This window comes from Pezoporus wallicus, unplaced genomic scaffold, assembly GCF_028554395.1.
Source record: "Pezoporus wallicus isolate ANWC-B61680 ecotype Strahan unplaced genomic scaffold, APGP_CSIRO_Pwel_v1 contig_4012, whole genome shotgun sequence".
In the NCBI taxonomy this organism is placed as follows: Eukaryota; Metazoa; Chordata; class Aves; order Psittaciformes; family Psittacidae; genus Pezoporus; species Pezoporus wallicus.
This window is the reverse complement of record NW_026637828.1, coordinates 835,806-859,303: the sequence shown is the minus strand read 5'-3', so window position 1 is coordinate 859,303 and position 23,498 is coordinate 835,806. Positions and strand designations below refer to the sequence as shown.

General features: G+C 38.9%; 1 protein-coding gene across 1 annotated transcript; it reads left to right on the top strand.

Annotated features, from left to right (window-relative positions):
- Nucleotides 1-5,847: 5,847 nt before the first annotated feature.
- ERCC4 (ERCC excision repair 4, endonuclease catalytic subunit) lies at nucleotides 5,848-21,900 on the top strand. The gene is made up of 11 exons (XM_057407894.1): nucleotides 5,848-6,048; nucleotides 7,030-7,210; nucleotides 11,065-11,260; nucleotides 12,581-12,788; nucleotides 14,054-14,234; nucleotides 14,577-14,705; nucleotides 15,301-15,411; nucleotides 16,521-17,112; nucleotides 18,922-19,014; nucleotides 19,839-19,951; nucleotides 21,067-21,900. The coding sequence occupies exons 1-11, from the start codon at nucleotides 5,875-5,877 to the stop codon at nucleotides 21,798-21,800; spliced, it is 2,712 nt and encodes a 903-aa protein (XP_057263877.1). The 5' UTR covers nucleotides 5,848-5,874; the 3' UTR covers nucleotides 21,801-21,900.
- The last annotated feature ends 1,598 nt before the right edge of the window (nucleotides 21,901-23,498 follow it).

Sequence of the window (23,498 nt, the reverse complement as noted above, 5' to 3'; positions counted from 1 at the left end):
ACAGTGCAAATGTTCACACATATGGAATACTGTCAATGTACATCCATGTTGAAATAATCCCCGTTGCATCAACTGCTTCATCTTTTGTTAATAACAAAGTAGTTAATTTGTAAAATTACTTCTATTAAATGAACTAAATATCTCTGACCATGTCCCTTAGAAACGTATGCTAGACTTCAACATAAGCAGCATATTAAAACACTTCATCTATCTGTCATTTTTATATATTGCTACAATAAAGAAATCTCATTGTATTTCATTACTTTTACATCTAGAAACTCTTAAAGTGGGATGCTCCACAAGGTCACCACATATATTATTTACATAAGACGCATAAGCTGGGGTGGTGGAAATCAAAATTAAGGTTGCTCAGGGTACTTAAGTATGAACTGTAAATGGGGATAAAAAATATTGTAGAAGTAATTAACAGCTCCTTAAGTTTAACTCTGAGTTTACTTGAGACAAAGAACACTGAACACACTTGCTGTTGCTTGCATGGCAATTGAATTTAAGGGGAAAACAAAGGTGAGAGACTTAGTAATTCCAGGATCTCAGGGTCTGTGCTGAGCCAGTGTAGAACGAGAACTTCCCTTATTAATGTTCCCGATCCATCAAATCATAACCCAAATCAGTTCTTTTAGCAGAGTTCATTTTTAACCCAGCCAAAGCATGTCATATTTAATTTTTACAATAGCTTTCTTGAAAAAGAATAATTAGGTTTTCCTTTATAGGGGAAATATTTTTTAACCTGTAAAGAATGTTTTGGATGTAGACTGCTGGAGAAAAATCTCTTTCAGCCCATTATCAATTACAGAAAGTGCTCACCTCAGAACAAAATATTCCAAGAACATGATTAAACGTGGCTAAAAGATGGCTTATAATACAATTCCAAATTATGGAACATGTTTTTTCAATTTCCAATATAACTTCATACCTACAGATAAACATCATTATTTTTATTCTTGCTCTTTTTCTTAGAAAGGCAGTTTGTTCTTATTTTAAAAAATAAAAATATTTCCTTGGGTACTTGGATAACAAAATCATGCAATAAATCAGACTATTTCATTTCAGCAGTCTTATCTTTTAACTATAACCTCCAACAGGTGTTTGGTTTTATTAAAAAAATAAAAACCTCTTTTATTAAACAAATTAAACATCTTTTCATTAAAGGTGTGAAAAAGAACAAATATGTAGTCTATAATATAATGATGCAAGATAACTCTAGTAACAGAACTATAGGTGTCAATTTCAAGATTCATCAGCTAATATGTTTAGGAATTAATATGTTGATATATCTAATCCGAGATAATGAAAATACTGGAAAAGGGTAATATACTGAAAAAAGGGTAATATAACCCCCATTTTCAAAAAGGGGAAAATGGATGACCCAGGGAATTACAGACCAGTCTGTCTCATCTGTGTGTCTGCCAAAATCTTGGAGCAGCTTCTCCTGGAAGGCATGCTAAGGCACACAAAAAAAAAAACAAGGTGACAGCCAGCATGGCTTCACTAAGGGGAAATCCTGCCTGACCAATTTGGTGGCCTTCTACGATGCGGCTACAGGACGGATGGACAGGGGTAGAGCAGCTGACATCATCTACCTGGACTTGTGTAAAGCATTCGACACTGTCCCACATGACATCCTTGTCTCTAATTGGAGAGGCATCAATTTGATAGGTAGAACACTCAGTGGATAAAGAACTGGCTGGATGGCTGCACACAAAGAGTTGTGGTCAACAGCTGGAGACCAGTAACGAGTGGTGTCCCTCAGGGATTGGTGTTGGGACCGATATTGTTCAACATCTTTGTCAGTGACATGGACAGTGGGATTGAGTGCGCCCTCAGCAAGTTTGCTGATGACACCAAGCTGTGTGGTTCAGTTGATATGATGGAGGGAAGGAATGCCATCCGGAGGGAAGGAATGCCATCCAGAGGGACCTTGACACGCTTGTGAGGTGGGCTGATGCCAACCTCATGAAGTTTCACCATGACAAGAGCAAGGTCCTACACCTGGGTTGGAGCAATCCCAGGCACAGCTACAGGTTGGGCAGAGAAGAGATTAAAAGGAGCCCTGCAGAGGACTTGGGGGTGTTGGTTGATGAGAAAATGAACAGGAGCCGGCTTCAGTGTGCGCTCACAGCCCAGAAAGCCAGCCATATCCCAGGCTGCATCAAAAGCAGCGTGACCAGAAGGTCGAAGGAGGTTGATCCTGCCCCACAACTCTGCTCTCGTGAGACCTCACCTGGAGTATTGCGCGGGTTCTCGTGTTCTCAGCATAAAAAGGACATAGAACTGTTGGAACAAGTCCACAGAAAGGCCACAAGGACGATCAGAGGACTGGAGCACCTCCCGTATGAAGACAGGCTGAGAAAGTTGAGGCTGTTCAGCCTGGAGAAGAGAAGATTGCATGGAGACCTCATGGCAGCTTTCCAGTATCTGCTACAAAGATCCTGGAGAGGGACTCTTCATTAGAGACTACAGTGATAGGACAAAGGGTAATGGGTTTAAACAGGGGAAGTTTAGATTGGATATAAGGAGGAAATTCTTTCCTCTTAGGGTGGTGAGGCACTGGAATGGGTTGCCCAGGGAAGCTGTGAATGCTGCATCCCTGGTGCTGTTCAAGGCCAGGCTGGATAGAGCCTTAGGTGACACGGTTTAGTGTGTGGTGTCCCTGCCCACAGCAGAGGGGCTGGAACTTGATGATCTTAAGGTCCTTTCCAACCCTAACTATTCTATGATTCTATGAATCAAAATGTATTTAGGATTTGAGGTAAACAGATTTTATTTATCTATTATAAAATTGGGTCTATGGGAAACTGCAAAATATGAGATTTTTTTAAGGCATTTCAAAGAAATTTGCTGGCTAACAACTGGGGTTTAATCCATCCTCTAAAAACAGTCAGAGATTTCTCTCTGTAGATAAGGGAGTTGACCAGGCTAAAATCCATAAAACAAATCAGGCCAAAGACACAATAAAAAATCCAGAGAGTAGAAAACCTCATCACAGTTTTGCAACTGAAAATACTGAGTTTTACTTAAAGATAGGGTAGAAGGCAAAATAAAATGTTGATGGCTCAGAAAAAAAGTATAAAATAAGTTTTCAATAAGTTATCTAAATATTGGTTTTCTTCTCTCAGGGTGTCCTCAGCTCTTTATGTTATCAGTAAGAAAAGTCTATTAAGATGACACACAAGAGCTGTTACTAGTTTCAGAAATGACTGTTGGCATTGCAAAAATGGGCAGATTAGTGACTGTATTGTGGTTTCTTGTGCTCTTCTCATCCCTGGTAAAGATCAATAACTTGTCAAAATTAAAAGACTGGTTGTTAAAAGCATACCTTAGAGAGATTAATATTGGTGATCCCGATAATGAGTGATCCAAATAATTTTCCCACCTCAAGTGATATGTCCTACCATACAATTAACATGCCTTTCATCTAGTCTTAAGTAAATAGGCCTGTTAATGCCTTTTTAAAACAGGCAAGTAAATGTCTTTCTTGGAAGACTGATAATGGGCTGTACTGACCATCTCACACAAGCTGTCATCTTGAAAGTAGCCTACAATCTGTTTATAATTTTCTATGGAATTAAAGTCCTAAAGTTACTCAAAATGTTTATCACATACATGTATGTAATACAAGTTTTAATATGTTTAAAATTAAAAGCAAGCTTTCATTGTTGAATACGAAATGTATTACAGTTTACTCCCTGAATATAATTCTCCTGGCCTATTATTTGCAATTTAAAAATTATGTCATATCTTAGACAGATTTTATTTATCTTGGTCCTATACAAATTCTTTCTTGTGTTTTTTTCTAAATACTTTTTAATATTACTGTAATGCTTTGCAAAGAAAAATTGCACAAAAATTAATTGCAACATTTAGGCATAAGTTCTGCTCTTCTGAGGTACCAAGTGACAGCCCTGATTCTGTTTTGGTCAGTCAAATGACCTGTTGGCCACAAAAAGGAAATGTTGTCCAAGTAAAAACACTTATTTTCTGACATTTTTATGGTGTAAAGTAAGTTTTAAATGCAATATCAAAGACCTTAGTAGCAGCCAACTAAAAATGAGAACCAAAGTATGGCGCTGGGTACAACAACTGGCAGTATGATCCAACCTGCAAAGGAAAAATCGTTCAGCTTTCAGCATAAAATTTCAGAAATATGACACACGTTTGAGAAAAATCAAAACAGACCCCATATTTTATTAATTTTTGCCATTTTTTAAATACTTGTTTTCTAATCTGCCCTGAGTCCCTGTGCTGCATTTTAAAGTGTAAAAATATCTATTATAAAGTAGTTCTAAAATTTCCTAAAATACTCTACAGCTTCATCCTGATCGTGTGGCAAATTTGCAACTAATGTATTGCAAAACGCTTCTTCATTGTGTCAACTTACATAAATACAAGGCAAAAGAAAATGATGGAGCTATACACTTCATTTTCCCTTACTTAAAAGAAAAAAACACAAAACAAAAGACACCCCACTGCAACTGCCAACATGCGACTATGCAAAACAGAGAACTGGAAGTATTTATTTGGATGGATTAGATGGCCGACTCGATGCCCCGATAATGGTATTTTACCAAAAGTTTATCTTGGGGAAATAATAAGTATTAATACTGAGACAGGGAAGCACAAAAAGAAATATAATCTTTAGTAAATAAGTAAATTTAGTTTTGCTTTGTAGCTAAGCAATGTTGACCTTGGTGGTGAGTAATAATAGGAAGAAGGAAATATTTTGGATAAATGTTTCACAATGACCAGCTAGAACTGGACTAGTGGTGGGCAGCTTGACAATGGGACTTTCCAAACATGAAGTTCAGCTAAAGGACGAAGTGGTGAAGATGAAGATGATAAGGAAACTACCACCGGAGGTCCCAAAGACCCCGGTGCATGTGAAAATAGGCGTAAATCTATGTAAAGTAGTTGTGGGAAATGTTATGAATATGTATGTTGTTTACTGGAAATATAATGAATATGTATGTTAAAAAAAAACATAATCACAGCCTGATTGATGCTGGGACTAGACACATTAGGAGGATAGATCCCCTGTGTCTCCCAGCGCTGCAATAAAAAATACCTGCTTGTCAACTTAAACTTTGTTGGCGAGTTCTTGGCGAGCTCTTTGAATCAATACCCAGGGTAAATAAAAGATATTTGGAATATCTCCCACACCTTCACATTACGAAGGAGCTGGCTGTATGGTGTCCCTCTGCCCGGTAACCCTCAGTGCTCCCCCTTGCTCCCTCAGGGGGTGGCTGTGTCCCCGCTAAGGTGACGCTCATTTTCCCTGAGGCAGCCCAGGAAAAGGATTTACCTTAAGAGCGGCTGGAGCCAAGTCCACTCGTTCTTCACCAAGCCGAATGAAGGGTAACTCCGAGGACTGCCCTTTGTTTTCAGTTGTTTCTGAAAGCAAGTCTGAAGAGTCGCTCACCCTGTGGGAACAAAGAAACGTTTCTGCACTGAGCGAGGTAAGACTCTAAAAACTGAGGTACCAGGAAAACACTGAGGTACGGTGCCTCGTGTGAGGAATGCACGCTGAAGTTCAATCAATAAAGTTTGGGTTTGTTTAAGAAGCGCAAGTAATTAGTAACAAAACACAAATAATGTATAGCAAGAAAGGAAAACACCTCCTATCTCACCTTCACCCTCGAAACACGCACACGCCCGTACCAAGAGAGCAGGCAGCGCCAGCTCCCGGAATCCTCGTGTACTTCCGCCGCTCCGCCTGAGGTGTCTCGCGCCCTGGGCAGGAAAACCACGCGCGCGGCACTGGAGGACCGCATCGCCTCAATCCGGCAGAGGGCAGTGTCCGCCTCTGGGACGGGAGGGCGCGGGGGCCGGCGCGCGTGCGCCTGTGCGCGGGCAGCCATGGCGGCGCTGCTGGAGCACGAGAGCCAGGTCTTCTTGGATCTGTTCCACCAGGATGGGCTGGTGATCTGCGCCCGCGGGCTCGGCATCGACCGCCTGCTGCTGCGCTTCCTGCGCCTCTATTGCGAGCCTGCCAGCCTCGTGCTAGTGCTCAACACCAGCCCCGCAGAGGAGGTGAGCGGGAACCCTGACAGCGGCGCCGCGCTCCCCCCGCCTCTTCCCTCAGAGCCGGCGCCGGTTCATGGCGGCGAGCGCTGCCGGGCCCTGGGATAGGTTCGGCTCGGCCCGGCCCGGCCCAGGAGGAAGAGAAGGAGGAGGATCAGGGTGCTGCCCGCTCTCTCCGAGCCGAGGCGCTCCTCAGGCCGCGGGGGACCGGGGTGAGGCTCAGGCGCGGCAGCGGGCGCGTTCCAGCTCGAATCAGGGTCCAGTTCCCACTCTTGCGGCACGATGAAGTCCTGGTAACATTAGCGAGCTAAAATAAGCTTATGGACATCACTTGCACGTAGCAGAACACTAAGTGGCCAGTGAGCAGAAAGGAGGGAACACTTGTTGACAGATCTGTCCCTGCTTGTACAAAACCAGCCTCTGCCTCTTCCGTGCCACCAGCGGATTTCCCGCCGTCAGGGAGGTGATGTTCAGGGGGACTTCTTGTAGTGACCATGGGTGAATAAATATCACAGATGTAGTTTATAAGATTGAGCTTGATGCGTCTGACCTACCTGCTGTAGTTGTCTTTGGTAACAGGTGAGCGGACTAAAGAATGATTTCTTCCCAATTCTCGGTTTTTCAGTCAGTGTCAAAATTGCTTGTTCTCTGGAAAAGTGCTATTAAAATATATGAAAATGTAGGTTTCTGTGAGTGTAAGTTGCTCACGTTTTATTAAGTATTGCCTAGCTACTACTGAGAATACATAATTTTTAAATCACGTGGATGATTTGAAACTGAACAAAGTATACCAAAGAAGTAAAAAATCATGATAATTCTTATTTATAGTAAGCATATGACTTATATAAGTATAATTATATATATACTTATAGTATGTCATACTATACTATGGTTTGAACAGCTCCTTAAAATGAACAGAGTGTGTGTAAGTTTTTTTGCCTCCACTTCATCAGTTACCACAATGATGTGTTTTTATTGTGTTTGGTATAGGAGTATTTTATCGATCAGCTGAGGTCAGATGGAGTTGTTCATCTTCCTCGGCGTGTTACCAATGAAGTTACAAATAATACTCGGTATGAATTTTACACTCAAGGAGGAGTCATATTTGCTACAAGTCGAATCCTTGTGGTAGATTTCCTTACTGACAGAATTCCTGCAAACCTCATTACTGGTAAGAGTTTAATGAAACAAAGGTAAGACTTCTGCTTGAAAATACATACAGCTTAATTACATATGAAGAATTCTACTAGCCAGTATTGAGGTTGAAGAATTATTCTATTTTCTCTACAAAGGCTGGGGGGAAAAGAGCAAATACATAGTCCTTTCGTTACTTTTTAAAATGGTTTTCTTTGCTCCAAACTCGTTTGCCTTATTAAATCATGCAATTTGAAAATATCCACACCATTTTTAGATACTGGGTTGTGCATTTGGATGGCTTTCCAGTATCAGTAAGTGGCTGGAAAACAAATCAGTTAAATTATGACTGGCTTTCAAGAAGAGTAGTTGATTGCACTTGGTGAAATAGTGTCCTGTGGTCTATAGGACACTGGCCCATGATTAAAGCAGATTTTTAGATGTCATGTTTAATCAACCATGCACACTATGTATTTTTTGCATTAACAAGTCACTCCTGATTATTTTCCCCATCAAAAAATAGCAATATGTCACTAATTATTGTCTTGGCACACCTTGAACACTATCTAAGTAGCAGTATTATGAAGTAATGCTGTTGTCATTATAAAGATTTTGGGGCTGTCTTTCTCCTCTCATGTTCTGTTCTCTTTCTCCCCCAGCCTCTGTTGTTTTTTGTTCTTTTCTAAGCCGGAAACCCTGTTACAGCCCAGAGAGCTAGTAAAGTAGATACCTGAGAGACAGGAATATAATAATGTTTTATTGTTATCTGAATGTTAACATCCTAATGGCTAAACATAACTGAATATTGAATGCTTAGAAGAATGTGTGTGCTACAGAAGCTGTACCCTTTCCCTTTAGTCAGTGTCTGACAAGCTCTAATCTATAAAACATTTTGAACATTTTTATGCTAGAGCCGAAGGATACCACGTTTGTTAATTCTGGTATTTCTAGGTTAAAAAAAAGTGAACACATTTTCTGGGCAACCTACAATTTCTCTTCCTCCCCTTGACTCCTTCCTCTCTACCTTTCTTCCCTACCAAAGAAGGGGGGAGGAAAAAACCCCACACCTTTAGACTTTGTCAGTATGAAAAGAAGAAATACACAAAAGATTTTCAATAGTCCTGTCCAATGACAGCAAAGAGTTGTTAATAGTTTTTGTGTTGCCACTGGAGGTCAGTGTGACAACAGCTTTGATCGACTTGCTGCTTCATTTCAGACTTGGTTAACACATGGTCCTGTTGTAAATGTGTATTATCTGTGTGTGATATTATACAACAAAATTTACAAAACCCTGTAATCATGTTTCTTGAGGAGTTAACACATCAAAAGTTTTTGTAGGTGTTATAAATGTTGTTTATAAAATCAGTGTAAAATTACATGTGAGTTAACATCTAGTGAACACATAAATTCAGTTAAATGAAGATAAATTATCACTGCAGTAAAGAAGAATTATTCCTGGTGGGTTTGGCCGAACAGAAATTATGTACTTAATAGTGTACTCCAACTGATGCCAGTTGGTGTAGTAATCAGTGGCTTACGCAGCAGTATGAACTAACTTCCTAAGCAGAGATATATTGACTAAAAGGAAAGTATTCTGGTAAAAACATGTTCTTCCTGGCCTGATACAAATTCTGCATCTCCTTTAACGTTCTTTCAGAGTCATAACTTGACAAACTGGAAGATGAAGATCACAGTATCACAGTATCACAGTATGCTAGAGATTGGAAGGGACCTCGAAAGATCATCTAGTCCAATCCCCCTGCCGGAGCAGGAACATCTAGATAATGTTACACAGGAATGTGTTCAGGCGGGTTTTGAATGTCTCCAGGGAAGGAGACTCCACAGCCTCTCTGGGCAGCCTGTTCCAGTGTTCCGTCACTCTCACTGAGAAGAAGTTTCTTCTCAAGTTTAAGTGGAACCTCTTGTGTTCCAGTTTGTACCCATTACCCCTTGTCCTATCATTGTTTGCCACTGAGTAGAGCCTGGCTCCATCCTCGTGACACTCCCACTTTATATATTTCTATACACTAATAAGGTCACCCCTCAGTCTCCTCTTCTCTAGAGACCCAGCTCCCTCAGTCTTTCCTCATAAGGGAGATGCTCCACTCCCTTAATCTTCTTCGTTGCCCTGCGCCGGACTCTCTCCAGCAGGTCCCTGTCCTTCTTGAACTGAGGGGCCCAGAACTGGACACTATATTCCAGATGGGGTCTCACCAGGGCAGAGTAGAGGGGAAGGAGGACCTCTCTCGACCTACTAACCACCCCCTTCTAATACACCCCAGGATGCCATTGGCCTTCTTGGCCACAAGGGCACAGTGTTGGCTCATGGTCATCCTGTCGTCCACTAGGACCCCCAGGTCCCTCTCCCCTACACTACTCTCTAACAGGTCGTTCCCCAACCTATACTGGAACCTGGGGTTGTTCCTGCCCAGATGCAGGACTCGACACTTTCCCTTGTTATATTTCATCAAGTTATTCCCTGCCCAACTCTCCAGCCTGTCCAGGTCTCGCTGGATGGCAGCACAGCCTTCTGGCGTGTCAGCCACTCCTCCCAGCTTAGTGTCATCAGCAAACTTGCTGATAGTACACTCAATTCCCTCATCTAAATCATTGATGAGTATATTAAATAATACTGGTCCCAGTACTGGCCCTTGATGCACTCCACTAGTTACAGGCCTCCAACCAGACGTTCAGAAATGAGTATGCTTTTTATTGTGTCCTGAAAAATTTGCTTCATAGAAGAGATGTAGGAATATCTAGATAGAAAAATACCTTTTAGTAGGTTATTCCATAATTTGGTCACAAGTGGCTAGCAGTTATACAGAAGTCTCTTGTTGATGCTTTTTCATTTACAAAGCAAAGACGTATTAAAATCCATGGCTGGTGCTGAGTTGAAGAAACTTGTTATAGCAAGTAAATGCACTGTAAGTTTGTCAGCTTAAGTAGGCCCAAGTTAAAACCTGTGATGCTTGATGTTCTTTGCTTCCTTTTTAGAAAGGCATTTATTATTCCACTGGAAGCTGTGAACAGATAAAAGTACCACATAGGCTTCACCTCATGAGAGGGAGAGTGAAAAAATGTGCTGTTTAACACAGCCGAGCATGAGAAAAAATATTTTTAACAGGTCTTGTTTAACAGGTCTTGTTTTTAACAGGTCTTGGCTGAGGTGTAAATCCCAGAAGTATTCACCTCAAACACTTAATGTAGCTGAACTATTGTTTCACTTCTCTGTACTAAAACATTCATGAGAAATCTCTGTTTTCTAACACACCCATAGCCCTGAAGAAAACGGGTGGTCTACTCTTACAGTGGATGGTATTTTTTGTCCTCAAGTGTGAATATGAACAGCAGAAGGAGGGGAAAGCAAATTAATTTTATTCACAAGCTCTTTGATGCTGTAACACTTGAATTGTTACCAGTAGAATGTACTTGGCAAGTCTATAATTCCAGAACTGAATAAAAGAACAGAATAAAAGGATTCAAATACCACAATCTTGAACATAGCAAAGTTGCATTGTTGTAATAATGTATTACGTCTTGCATTCACTTTTACTCCTTTTAAAAGGCTTAAGTTCAAGTTTTGCCTTAGAAGTAAAGATTTTCTAAGCCATGTCCTAGTGGCTAAGTCCTGCCACTCAGGCACAAGCTTTGTTTTGGTTTTGTTTTATTCCTGAAGATGCATCATTAACCCAGTTTTGCTGCCTGGGGATGCCATGGTACTGAAATTAAGGAATCACTTGGAAAACGTGTTCAGTCACTGTAGAAGTTTTAAATTCCTATTGTACTTTATTTAAGGGAAAAAAAAAAAAAGAGTAAGAGTCTTATGGGAAACCTATACAAAATTGGACCTTTCTTTACTTTGTGTAACTTCAAAACCTTTTCTTTTGCCAGGCATTTTAGTATACAAAGCACACAGAATAATTGAGTCCTGTCAGGAAGCCTTTATCTTGCGACTTTATCGCCAGAAGAACAAACACGGCTTCATTAAAGCTTTCACAGATAATGCAGTTGCATTTAACACCGGCTTTTGCCACGTGGAAAGAGTAATGAGAAATCTTTTTGTCAAGAAACTTTATCTTTGGCCAAGGTAAGGCACCTCTTCTTCACTGGAGGGTTAAATTTCTAAAAAAGATTCATGATGTTACAGTGGGTTCCTAAGAAAATGAGGTATATGCAGTCACACTGGTAAGCTGTGCTCCTCTTGTGTTCCCAGACAAATTACTTTCAGTCTTTGACAGAAGTAGTTTTAAAGATGCTAAATCTCTGTAAGTATTTTTGAAGATAGACCCAAATTAAAACTGTAAGGGGATGAACTTTATGGTATAGCTGTTCTTCTAGCCAACAGAAATCACAGCAGAGAGACATTCTTAATAGCTTAAGAAAACCTTCACTAATTGAACAGGTTGTTTAAGCCATGAAGTACCAGGAATACAGTCTTGTCAGCTCTGCCATTCCTGGAATATTTGTTTCCAACTGGTAAAACTCCAGAGCTCTCTTTCTATGTCAGATTTTTTTATCTTCTACATACATGTTGTATATGAAGAGTGTTTAATGATGACTCATAGAAACCAAATTGCCAGGCTTGTAACATGCACAAAGTCTTTCAGGAGCAGAGCCACAAATGGACCTTCAGCTTCGGGACCTGCTCAATGCTCCTGCCTTGGGCAGGAGGTCTGCCTGTTTGTTCCTTTAGTCCAGACTAGAATGTGTTCCACTCTGTACTGTTATTCTGCACTCTTTAACAGTGGTCTTTTTCATTACCACAGAGAAGTAGAAATGGTGGTAACTAGAATAGGAAAGGTTAAATTAGAAGCTTTGTAAATTTTCTTCCTTGGCTTCTGAACCATGAAAAGACCTGGGAGGTGCAGGATGCAGTAAGGGAAGCATCCAGTGATTTTCAGAGGTCCACAGATGCGGTATTCTCTGAGCCTCATTCTGTAAGGATCAGCTAGCACGTAAGTACCTGTACTGACAGGCTGGCTGTAAAGGCAGTGTTCTAACAAGGACCTGCTGCTTCTGATCAGTAGCTAAGAATGTCACAAACTCTACTTGTGGATCCATGTGATTCCAAAAGCTTTACGAATCCATTCCAGTTTCTCCCTTATGAGTTTGTTTTGGCTTTACTTTTTTCTGTGTAGTAATGATTTAGAATCTAGTGCAGTAATTTTCCATGGGTCATTCACCAGCACTATAGGCTCATGTGACTAGAATGACTACAGAGATAATTGTGGAATAGATGGTTTTCTAAGGCTCTTTGAGCCTTCATGTCAGTAGAAACTGATTTATTTTGCAATTAGCTTATTTGTTTATGTTTAAAGCAATTGTAATTGTAGTTTATACAAAGTTTGAATAATTGTAGATCAAACAAACCATCCATGTAAATATTAATTAGCTGTTTTCCTCTTAGATTTCATATAGCAGTGAACTCATTTTTAGAGAAGCATAAACCTGAAGTGGTGGAAATACATGTGTCAATGACCCCTGCTATGCTTGCTATCCAGACTTCAATCCTCGATATTCTGAATGCATGTCTGCGAGAACTCAAACGATACAATCCAGTTCTTGAAGTAGAAGATTTGTCTTTAGAAAATGCTATTGGTAAACCTTTTGACAAGGTAACTATTTTGATTGTTTTGGTGTGTCTAACCAAAGGGATTGTCCTAGGTTCAGCAGTAGCAGTCATTTTTCTCCTTCTTAGTAGCTGGTGCAGTGCTGTGGTTTTGACTTTCAGCCTCGGAACAGTGCTGATAATACCGATGTTTTCAGTCATTGCTCAGTAATGTTTACTCTGACCAAGGACTTTGTGAGTCTCATGCTCTGCCAGGGAGGAGGGGAAGCCGGGAGGAAGCAGAGACAGGACACCTGGCCCAAACTGACCAAAGAGGTATTCCATACCACAGCATGTCATGCCCAGTATATAAACTGAGGGCAGTTACCCGGAAGGGCAAGATCACTGCTCAGGTCAGGCTGGGTACTCTGGTTACTCTGTAATGATCATGTTACCATTGCCAGTAGGGTTTTTGTGTATTGATACTATTGTTCTTCTATCATTTCCAAAGTCCCTACAGTACCAAAATCGTGATTCATGATTGGTTGGGGTTTTTTTTATTATTATTGTTGTTGTTATTATTATGATGGCTGCAATTTTAGCTCAAAATATCTTACAGATAAGTATGCATTTATTTAGACACACATACCCTTTTCCCTCTTGAATTTCCTGCTTGTATTTTTTACTTTCTCTAGTAGGAGAAGCACTGTATGTAATACTTATTATGCACATATTCTATATGTCATTAAATGTGTGTGCATTGCTATCTTTGGCAGATCTGCAATGTTTGGCACATGTATGCTTTCTGTAGGGTAAAATCATGAACTTCAACCATCACAGTTACACAGAAACATGGTTATGTGTTATCTGTGATTTAATCTTGACCTAGGGCCTCCTGTACTTCAAATACCTGGAATCTTTTTTCTTACACAATGTAGGTTGTGTATCTGTGTAGTCCTCATCTTACTTTGAAAACTAAATGACGTTATATTGTTTTTTATTTAAGTGAAGGATATTATATACTAAAGTATCTAGTACCAGTAAAGACCAGTACCAGTAAAATAAGTTTGGGGTTTTTTGTTATTTTACCAGTATTTATATACATTTGCTAATTGATGAAATATCTTACATAAAGGCATCTATATTATGTTAACTTTGCAAAGAAATGATTGCTTATCAGAACAAGTACTTCACCATCAAATCTTCAATTGGGTAAGTTTAATAACTGGAAAACCATTGGCATCCCCTGTAAAGGAGAAAAAGAAATGCATTCTTACCTTGGTTAGTATATTAAATATTTGCCATCCTGAACTTTCTAATTTATATTTCTAGACAATACGTCACTACTTAGATCCTCTCTGGCACCAACTTGGAGCTAAGACAAAATCTTTAGTCCAGGATTTGAAGATACTACGTACTTTGCTACTATATCTAACTCAGTACGATTGTGTCACTTTTCTCAATCTTCTGGAGTCACTGAAAGCAAGTGAAAAAGCTTTTGGTGAGAATTCAGGTAAACAATGAATAAGCATACAAGTTAATGCATGAAACATTGAAATGTTGATATTTTTAATTAACATCCCAAACATATGAAGGTATCTAATTAGGCTTTACATAACCAGCCATAAGGACGTAGGTTTTTATTGACAGATAATTCTTTCATCTTCCCACTTAACTGCTGTTACTTAGAAGTGTGAGATTTGCATCACATTTCTGTCTGTTATTGAGCTAGTAACTACACAGCAAGCAGGTAGCACAGGTATTACTGATGAGAGATCAAGGCTTTTAATGGATAGGGCTGAAACAAGTACACATTGCAAATGTCAAGCTACTACTGCTTTCTTTTCATGTTTAGGTTGGCTGTTTCTTGACTCCAGCACTTCAATGTTTGTAAATGCTCGAGCTAGAGTTTATCGCATTGCAGATGAGAAACTGCATCAGAAAGGCAAAGGCTCTGAAAAAAGTGGTGTGAAGAAGGAAAATGGTACTGATCATTCCTAATTTTAAGTTGGAGAGTGTCACACGATCTCAAATGCTTTGCGTATTATTACTGGTGCTATGGTTCCCTAGATGGTCTTACACAGCTCAGGATCTCAACCTGTTAGCTGGGATAAATTGAGTCATAATCTTAATTCAAAAGCATATAATAAACAACATAAAGCAGAGTCACGAAAAGAATTAAAGGGTTCTTCTAAGCTTGTTCAGCTGATCATTGGGAGAGCTTTTATGAAATTGTTGTTGTACTACATTGGTGTTTAGCTTGATTTATTTTATGTGAATGAGTAGGAGGCTGCCATTGCTTTCATAAAAAAATACATATATTCAGGAGTTTCGGAATTGAAGAATTATTTAATACTTTAAATTTTGCTTCACTAAAGCACTTATCCCCATTTTTAAATGTTTCTGTAAGAGTGCTCTCCAGCCCATTAGCATAACAAGTTGCATATGTAGGCTGTTGAATATCATATTTGCCAACAGCCATCATGCTATTGACATCTAACCGCTAATTTAAAGTTCTGATTTTTTTGGCTGTAATTTTGTCTGTAAGAGCTGCTATGTTCAGTCTTTCTTTGTTTCAGAATTAAAAAGGGAATTGGTTCTAGAAAGTAACCCAAAATGGGAAGCTTTGAGAGAAGTGCTGAAAGAGATTGAAAATGAGAATAAGAACAGTGAAGACTTTGGTGGTCCAGGTGAGAGAATACTAAATGATGTTTATATGTGTTTAACTAAATGATGTAGGTTTGCACAGTACAGTAGAATTTGTGGACTTAAGGAGCTTATGCACATAAACTATGTAAAACTAAATAGTTTTACATAAACTTGTATCTATCTAGTTCTGGGTCTAAAGAAGAAATGCTGTTGGTTACTGCGCACTACTGTTTAGGAAAATAAAAGTATTATTACAAAAAACTATTTTGACTTACATTACAATGTTGTACTGGTACTTTAGTCTTAAAACCAGTGAACCTAATAATGTGGAAACTTAAAATAATCAAGATACCATTTGCTCATTTCTCAAGTTCAGGTTCAAAAAAAGGAGGGGTCCAGTCTTACTTCCTTTCCACTCATACATCTTCTGATTCTTCTCAGACATTTTCCTCATGCACCTGAAAATTTGCTTCTCTGGGAGATGCACCTAAATGGGGTAGAGAGTAGAAGGCAAGGATGCATCTAACTGCTTTACTGCTACTATTTTAGGGCTTTTCATCCCCTTAAATTTCACCAAGTTTTATTTTAGGAAATAGTAAGGGTAAAAAAGTGCTCTTTTCTCCCACCCACGGTGTTCTGACTCTGGATAAGAGCTGGCTCTCTCACCTAGTGTTGTAGGAGTTTATCTGAGTCAGCTTGTGGAAAATTGTTATTCAAGGCCCACAGATGTCAATAGTACTGTGTGTAACATGTATTTTTTTAGACTCTTTAACACAGCTGACAAAATCAGAATAGTCTGCATTAAGTTCTCTCATATTCTGCATTTAAAACAAAAAGTTGTCCGAGCAGGTTTCAGGACATGCTTTATCTGCCTCGTTTCAGGTGCTCAGAAGGAAAACCTCACTAATTTAGATGATATAAGAATAAGGAAAGCTGAACTAACATTCATCTTCTCTAACCTTGTTTGGTACAAAACATCATGCAAATTAGACTCCCTCAAAGTCCAGAGAAACTGTGACAACCAAATGTAAAGGCATTCGGCAGGCATGCCTCTAGATCATTAAAAACCATTTGCTCAAGAGGTGTCTTGTAGCTGGATAAGCAGTACAGCGTAACAGATTATAAATGTAGTATTGTTTCTTGACTGCAGGGCAAGTGCTTATTTGTGCCAGTGATGATCGAGCTTGTGCACAGCTCAGGGAGTATATTATTGCTGGAGCAGAAGCTTTTTTAACAAGACTGTATAACAAAACCTTTGGAAAGGATGAGAAAGCTGCAGAAGTGTGGATTCAGGACAGAAAAGCTGTCAAGTCCAAAGGAAATGCCAGACCAGATGGAGGGCCTCAAGCCAAAAAAGCCAAACTCACAGCTTCGTCAAAACAATGCAAACCCAAGAAGCAGCAAGACCGGACTATAATCCAAATGATAGGGAAAACTGAGGAGGAAAAGAGAGAGAAGGTGGAGAAGGAAGACAGCAAAGAATTAAGCAGTAGCCAAGAAAGCAGTATTGAAGAGAACATTCCTGAAGATTTCCATGTGAACTTACCCTCAGATTGTTACTATGGCATTTTCAAGAACCCGCTCACAATCATTCATCCGCTGCAGGGCTGCAGTGATCCCTATGCACTCACTCGGGTCCTGCATGAAGTAGAACCAAGATATGTTGTGCTATATGATGCAGAGCTGACTTTTGTTCGGCAGTTGGAAATCTACAAGGCCAGCAGGCCTGGAAAGCCTTTGAGGTAAGCTGACCTGGTCAGAGTGATTTTAGTCCTAAAAATAAAAAGTGCGCTTTGAGCAGTCAAGGCAGACTGTGCATCTCCTTATTTTCCTCAGCTACCTTTTAGTTCCTGTTCAGCCCTCTTCTTACTAAACAACAGCATAATGTCTGAGGTAACCAAAGGATGATTTTTACTTCCCAGCAGGTAGTTAGTCCCTTAACAGTAGAAACATATCTGAAAAAAACATTTCATTCCATCTTCTACAAGACGTCTGCTTAGATGATCTTCATGGCAGTAGATCTATTTTGAGGTGAGGTTGTCTCATTTTAAACCATCTGTGTAGGAATGATTTTTACACAATAAGCTTCATTTTGGATTTAATTAATTTTCACATTTCCTGATGTCTGGTCGTGCTGAAGACCAAAGTAATTCAGAAAGTTTAACAGGAAAGCAAGGAAGGGAAAATACACTAAAGAACATGAGAAGTATTTGCAGTTATACTCAGTTCTGAAGAACATGAGAAGTATTTTCAGTTATACTCGGTTCTGGAGTTAGCTGACAAAAATTTCCACACTGTGTATATATATATTTGATACACGTGTAATATGCAAAATTCATTTCATCAATAAATATTACAGACTAATTAAAAATGTAGAAAACTTATCTTTCATTTCCATAGCTGCCTAATACAGCTTTTCTTGAATACAGTGAGCTGCAGTTACACCTCTGTCTTGCTGAAAATAACTTGCAGCAATTTCTTAGTTCTTAGAATAAACACACTTTTCTTTCTACAGTTGAAACACAATTTATTGACATATGCAATTATTACCTTTAGAATTAAAATGCTTTATACTTTAATCACTTCATGAAAATTATTTGCATCAATTTAAAAGAGCAGTTGTAATTTCCCAGTCAAAGATTTGTATATACGCACCATAACTGAAAATGGAGATCAATTTGGCAGGGTTCAGCATGTCTGTACGTGATACCCAGGTACTAGATAGGGCTCTCTAGTGCAGATAGAAAGAGCAGAACTCACAAGCATATTGTATAAGGATAATTACTGGGTTATTTGTACAACTGGTTTTTAGTTGCCTGATCAGCATGTGCTGTATCTACCTCCAGCATCACATCCCACACTTCAGAGCAGGAAAATCAGATGCGGTCATGCAAGTAGGTCTTAGGAAATGCACTGCATCAGAAAAGTTAACAGGAGTGAAATCCTATCAGTCTGTCAGAGTGTATGAAAATATAATGGAAAAAAATATGCTGAAAAGCTACAGGCAATCAATTCCCAATTATTAATTCTTATATGTTCCATATAAATCCCTATTTGTGAAATAAAACGTTTGCTGGTGTGTTCCATCCCTGCTAGATGACAGCTTGTTTTTTCTAGAACCTATGATTGCCTTATACAAATACAGAATTTTAAAATCTTAAGATGGTGTTTTTCCTAACCCAGATGATTGCAATTTTTCCACTTTGTTACATGTACTCTACTTGGAAGATTTTAATAGCAATAAGAAAGTAACTCCTCATTCTACTGGCTGACTGAATTGCTGACTGCAACCTGAGCCTCCTCTGGTTGAATCCCAGAATTCCAGTGAATGTGTCTGCCACTGGAAGAAGAGCAAACACTGGATATAAGAATTTTTGTGGCTGATTTTGGAATGTCTTTACAGAAAAAGATAGTGTTTTTTCACTTGCCTTTTTTAAAGCAAATACTACCTTGTCAGGCGCTTAGTGCTACTAATCTTAAATACTGATTGTGGGGTTTTCTAACTTAATAGGAGGTTTTGTGATCCTTTTTTTCCTCCCCCAAACCTACAGAGTTTATTTCCTCATATATGGGGGCTCAACAGAAGAACAGCGCTACCTCACAGCTCTGAGAAAAGAGAAGGAGGCCTTCGAAAAGCTCATTCGGTAACAAAATTCCTTTATTACATTTGTTTCTAATGTTTCATGTAATTCCCTTATATGCTTATATCTTAAATAGAGTGAAGTTCTTAACTGTGTGAAGCCTTAAATAACTTTTAATTCAGTTGCTTTTCAGATGTTGAAAGCTTCCCCACTGAGAATTAATGAGAAGTCAAAACCTTCCTTTTCAAAGCACCTGATATTTCATTTATTATTTTTTTAATATTAAATTTGAAAAGCTAAACAGCACCCCTTTTATCTAATTGTCTATAAATTTAATTTCTATAAATGTTTTTTTGTCCACAGGTAACATTTCTTGTAAGATATTTATAAGGCTTTTATGACTTGGGTCATTTGGGGAAACAAAACAATACTTTTCATAGAATCACAGAATCCTAAACTAATTTGGTTTGGAAGGGACCTTAAAGCTCATTCAGTTCCAACCCCCTGCCATGAGCAGGGACACCTTGCACTAGAGCAGGTTCCAACCTGGCCTTTTCTTAGTCTGTATATGACAGTATTGTTCCTGAGAGCGTCTGCTCACCAGGTTATACTGCCATTCCTAGTCATCAGTTCCTTTGTTTCATATGCCCTGAGAAGTTCTAAATATAAAAAATCAGATGCTAAAATTTGCTAAAAATTGAAAATAAAAATATAGCATCTAGCCCAACAATCTGGAGAACCTAGTAACCTGCATTTCTGATCAGGTTTTCAATTAGTATTAAACTATGTCTAATGTTACATCTGGTATTTAAAGGCATTAAAGTCCTTTCATCTATTTTTCTCATATAATTGCAGTCTTCAGTGTTTCTTTGTTTGTGGCTCTTTAGAGAGAAGGCCAGCATGGTTATTCCTGAAGAAAGAGAAGGAAGAGATGAAACAAATTTAGACCTAATAAGAGATGCTAATCCTGCTTCTTCTATTCCTGACACACGCAAAGCAGGTGAGCAGTTCCTGAAGTGAGGCGTGCCGCCCTAAGCTTTAAAAAGACTTCTCACTATTGCATTTACATCCCATTCACAGTATCTGGGCCATAGACATGCTGCACATTGACTCTGCAGTCTTGATGGCAAAGAAACAGTATCTCCCTCACTGCATCTACCTCTGACTGTGCAGTGACAATGAATTACGTTTTGCTTTGAAAAGAAAATACAAATTAATGAACTATTTCACCATTAAGACTGATACCATTTGGATTGTTTCTAGGCAGCTTGCTGTTTACAAGACTGTCTAGTATTGCTTGTAGGGAGGTGGAAAGAAATTAAGACGTTAAAACTGAAGTCTACAGCTAGCCAAAGGCAGTGTCCTTGAGCTAGTAAATGTTGGGGACTTCCTTTGATCTTGGCAAAACAGACTGCCTGGGTAAATGCAGATTGTGGGGTTTGTCTACTTTCTTTGCAGTAAAGCACCTTTTTTCTTCTGTTGCAGTTCTAACCACATTTTTATTCCTTTCCTCTGACGTGTATACTCTGTCTTCAGCTTTACAACTCTGCCTCTCTTTATCTTTGCTGTCACTTTGTTATCCTGCTCTCCTTTACCATATGCTCTCTAATCTTTGCTGTTATGTCTTTTTGGCCTTGATGCTGCAGTCTCTTCATGTATGCTTTTACAGATCTGTAGAAGCTAAAGCATAATTTTACAATAAAATGCCATGTTTCTGTGGGAATCAGCTGGAAATAAGGATCAGCTTTGCTACCTTGTTTGCAGGCAACTTTTAAAAGATTTTCCTGGTGCATTTAAACAATTTTCATCCACAGTTTAATGTATTTCATTGTCACGTATACAGAGGTCATAGGAGGTAGCATGATAGTTCTATTACACTGCAGAGCATACTCCATAAACTAGAGTACCTGATATGTTAGAATATCTGATTTTTTTTTCCTCTGTAACAGTGAAAAAGTAAGTGAAGTCTGGCTTTGTTATACTACTGAATTCAAGGTATAATTTGAGATGTGAAGCCCATCCATTTCAGAAGCATTGGCAGCACACAGGAAGATTACACAACCAGAGCTGGCAGTCATAACTCCTTGGGTTAACTGTATTTCTTTTGCTTTTTAGGTGGCCAGGAACAGAAGAGTATTCAGCAAACTATAATAGTGGATATGCGGGAATTTCGTAGTGAGCTTCCATCGCTGATTCATCGTCGTGGTATTGATATTGAGCCTGTTACTTTGGAAGTTGGGGATTATATTTTAACTCCTGATACCTGTGTGGAGCGGAAAAGTATCAGTGACCTGATTGGCTCCTTGAATAATGGCAGGCTGTATGCACAGTGTGTTTCCATGTCCCGTTACTACAAGCGACCGGTTCTCCTGATTGAATTTGATCCTAACAAACCTTTCTCTTTGATACCACGTGGCTCTCTATGTCAGGAGATTTCCAGTAATGATATTACTTCTAAGCTAACCCTTCTCACACTCCATTTCCCAAAGTTACGCATCCTGTGGTGTCCCTCTCCCCATGCTACTGCTGAGCTGTTTGAAGAGTTAAAACAGAACCATCCCCAGCCTGATGCAGAAACAGCGATGGCTGTCACAGCAGATTCTGAAATTCTTCCCGAGTCAGACAAGTACAACCCTGGTCCTCAGGACTTCCTGTTAAAAATGCCAGGTATTAATGCAAAAAACTGCCGTGCCTTAATGAACCAGGTTAAAAGCATTGCAGAGCTGGTGACACTGTCAAAAGACGAACTCCATAAAATCTTGGGTAATGCTGCCAACGCCACACAACTCTTTGACTTTATTCACCTGACCTACGGAGAGGCAGTATCTAAAGAAAAAAGCAAAAGGTGACTAATGGGATTGTTCAACATAGGGCATAGATAAGCTGTTCTTGCACAGTACTTTGGCAAGTACATGAACCATTTTAATAAATGCCCTCTAAGATAACCAACTGTTTCTTGCTAATGCTGTTCCATTAGTTTTGATTTTGAGTTAATTATTACTGAAAGCGAGTTTCAGGAGGAACAGAACAAATTTTAAATAGAGAAACATGAAGGCTATTTATTCTTTCTACAGCACTTCCACCAATTCTATAATATCACCAAATGAACTAAATTAAATTCTTCACCAGCTCCATGAGAATTAAGTGCTAAGATGAATTAATAAAGGTGTTTTCTTTTGAAAGTTATAATGTCTTGTTAAAGCTAAAATGTCCTGTCTTTTGATTAGCACATGTGACCTGCTGCATGATCTATAACTTTGCCTTTGCTGATTTTTGTTAACATCTTACTCTCTGGAAATTGCCAATTTTTGATTGACAGTGATGAGGCTGATGAGGCCTTTGGTCAGGAGTTCATTTAGGAGAACGCACTTGAACTCAATTATGAATTTTAGAACATCATTGTAGGCCCTTGTCACAGTAAACCACAATTGTATGATATATTCTACATTCTATTTGCTTACTTTAGGAGAAATTATGCTTTCTTTTTTGACATTCCAAAGTCAGTATAGGTCTATCTTGCTAGATTTTACAAAGTATATTCCTTTGGTCGGGGCTGGATAGAGATTCTGTGATGACATGATGGAACTTCCCAGCGTGCCTTACTTACACTTTCAAGATGCTTTATTTTTTTAATCCATTTTGATAGCTTTCAGCTCAATCACTTGAAAGTGATAAATCTAGGTATACCATTGGGACTGTTCCTTTACACCAGAGCAGATTTCCTCTCATGAAATGCAACAGTTTTCTAAGTAAGATTTTCCAAAAGGGTTGACAGTTCTTCCAATATTACCTTCTTTCTGTGTCCTATTGCACTTGCATTTTAATGTCTTAAATAGACCATCTGTCAATAAATTTAAAAAAAAATAAAAATAAAAGTAAAGCCACTGTCACCTTTTAGCATTCTTTGTAGCGTACACCAGGGAAAAGTTCTGACAGACTCTGAAGGTGTATATTGTTAAAAACGTATTCTGCACTGACCTTTGATACGGAACTATGTAACCACCTGCCACTGCCAAAGGGCTGGTCCTGCGTCTTGACATGCTGATGTATTTCCATTAGCTCTGTACAGAATCATTACCTGTAATGACTTGCACATATGTATTTCTATGATTCTAATGCTGGCAATAGATCAACATAATCGCCATTGTGTAAGGAGAAAGTACTGATATTCTGTATGCAAGTTCAGTAAAATCTGTACTGTGCACTTTCAGGTTTAACGTTTGCTATTCATTTTAAGCATGAATTGATGAATTTGTTAACTTACACTCCAGGACTGAGGAGATTTCCAAAGTGAGCATTTTTCTGCAGGTGCAAATTTCAGTATTAAAAGATTAAAATGTGTTATTTATCTTGTTCCTCATTTGGCCATATTGATATCAGAACATTTTAATTTTTTTAGTGTGTGGTTTATAATAAAGATTTTAGTGTTTCTGTTGCCCTATATTCTTATTTGTTTCATTAAATATAAAAATAAGTCTTTCCATTAGACTTATTCAAAGCAGTAAGGTCACAAATGCTCAGGATTGAGAATGCCTGTAAAGTGGTGC

Bases quoted from the DNA above. Each gene is read 5' to 3' on its own strand.
- ERCC4 (XM_057407894.1), top strand. From the start codon at position 5,875: ATGGCGGCGCTGCTGGAGCACGAGAGCCAGGTCTTCTTGGATCTGTTC. The intron at 11,261-12,580 runs GTAAGGCACCTC...TTTTCCTCTTAG, and splicing joins AAACTTTATCTTTGGCCAAG to ATTTCATATAGCAGTGAACT. The intron at 14,235-14,576 runs GTAAACAATGAA...TTTCATGTTTAG, and splicing joins AGCTTTTGGTGAGAATTCAG to GTTGGCTGTTTCTTGACTCC.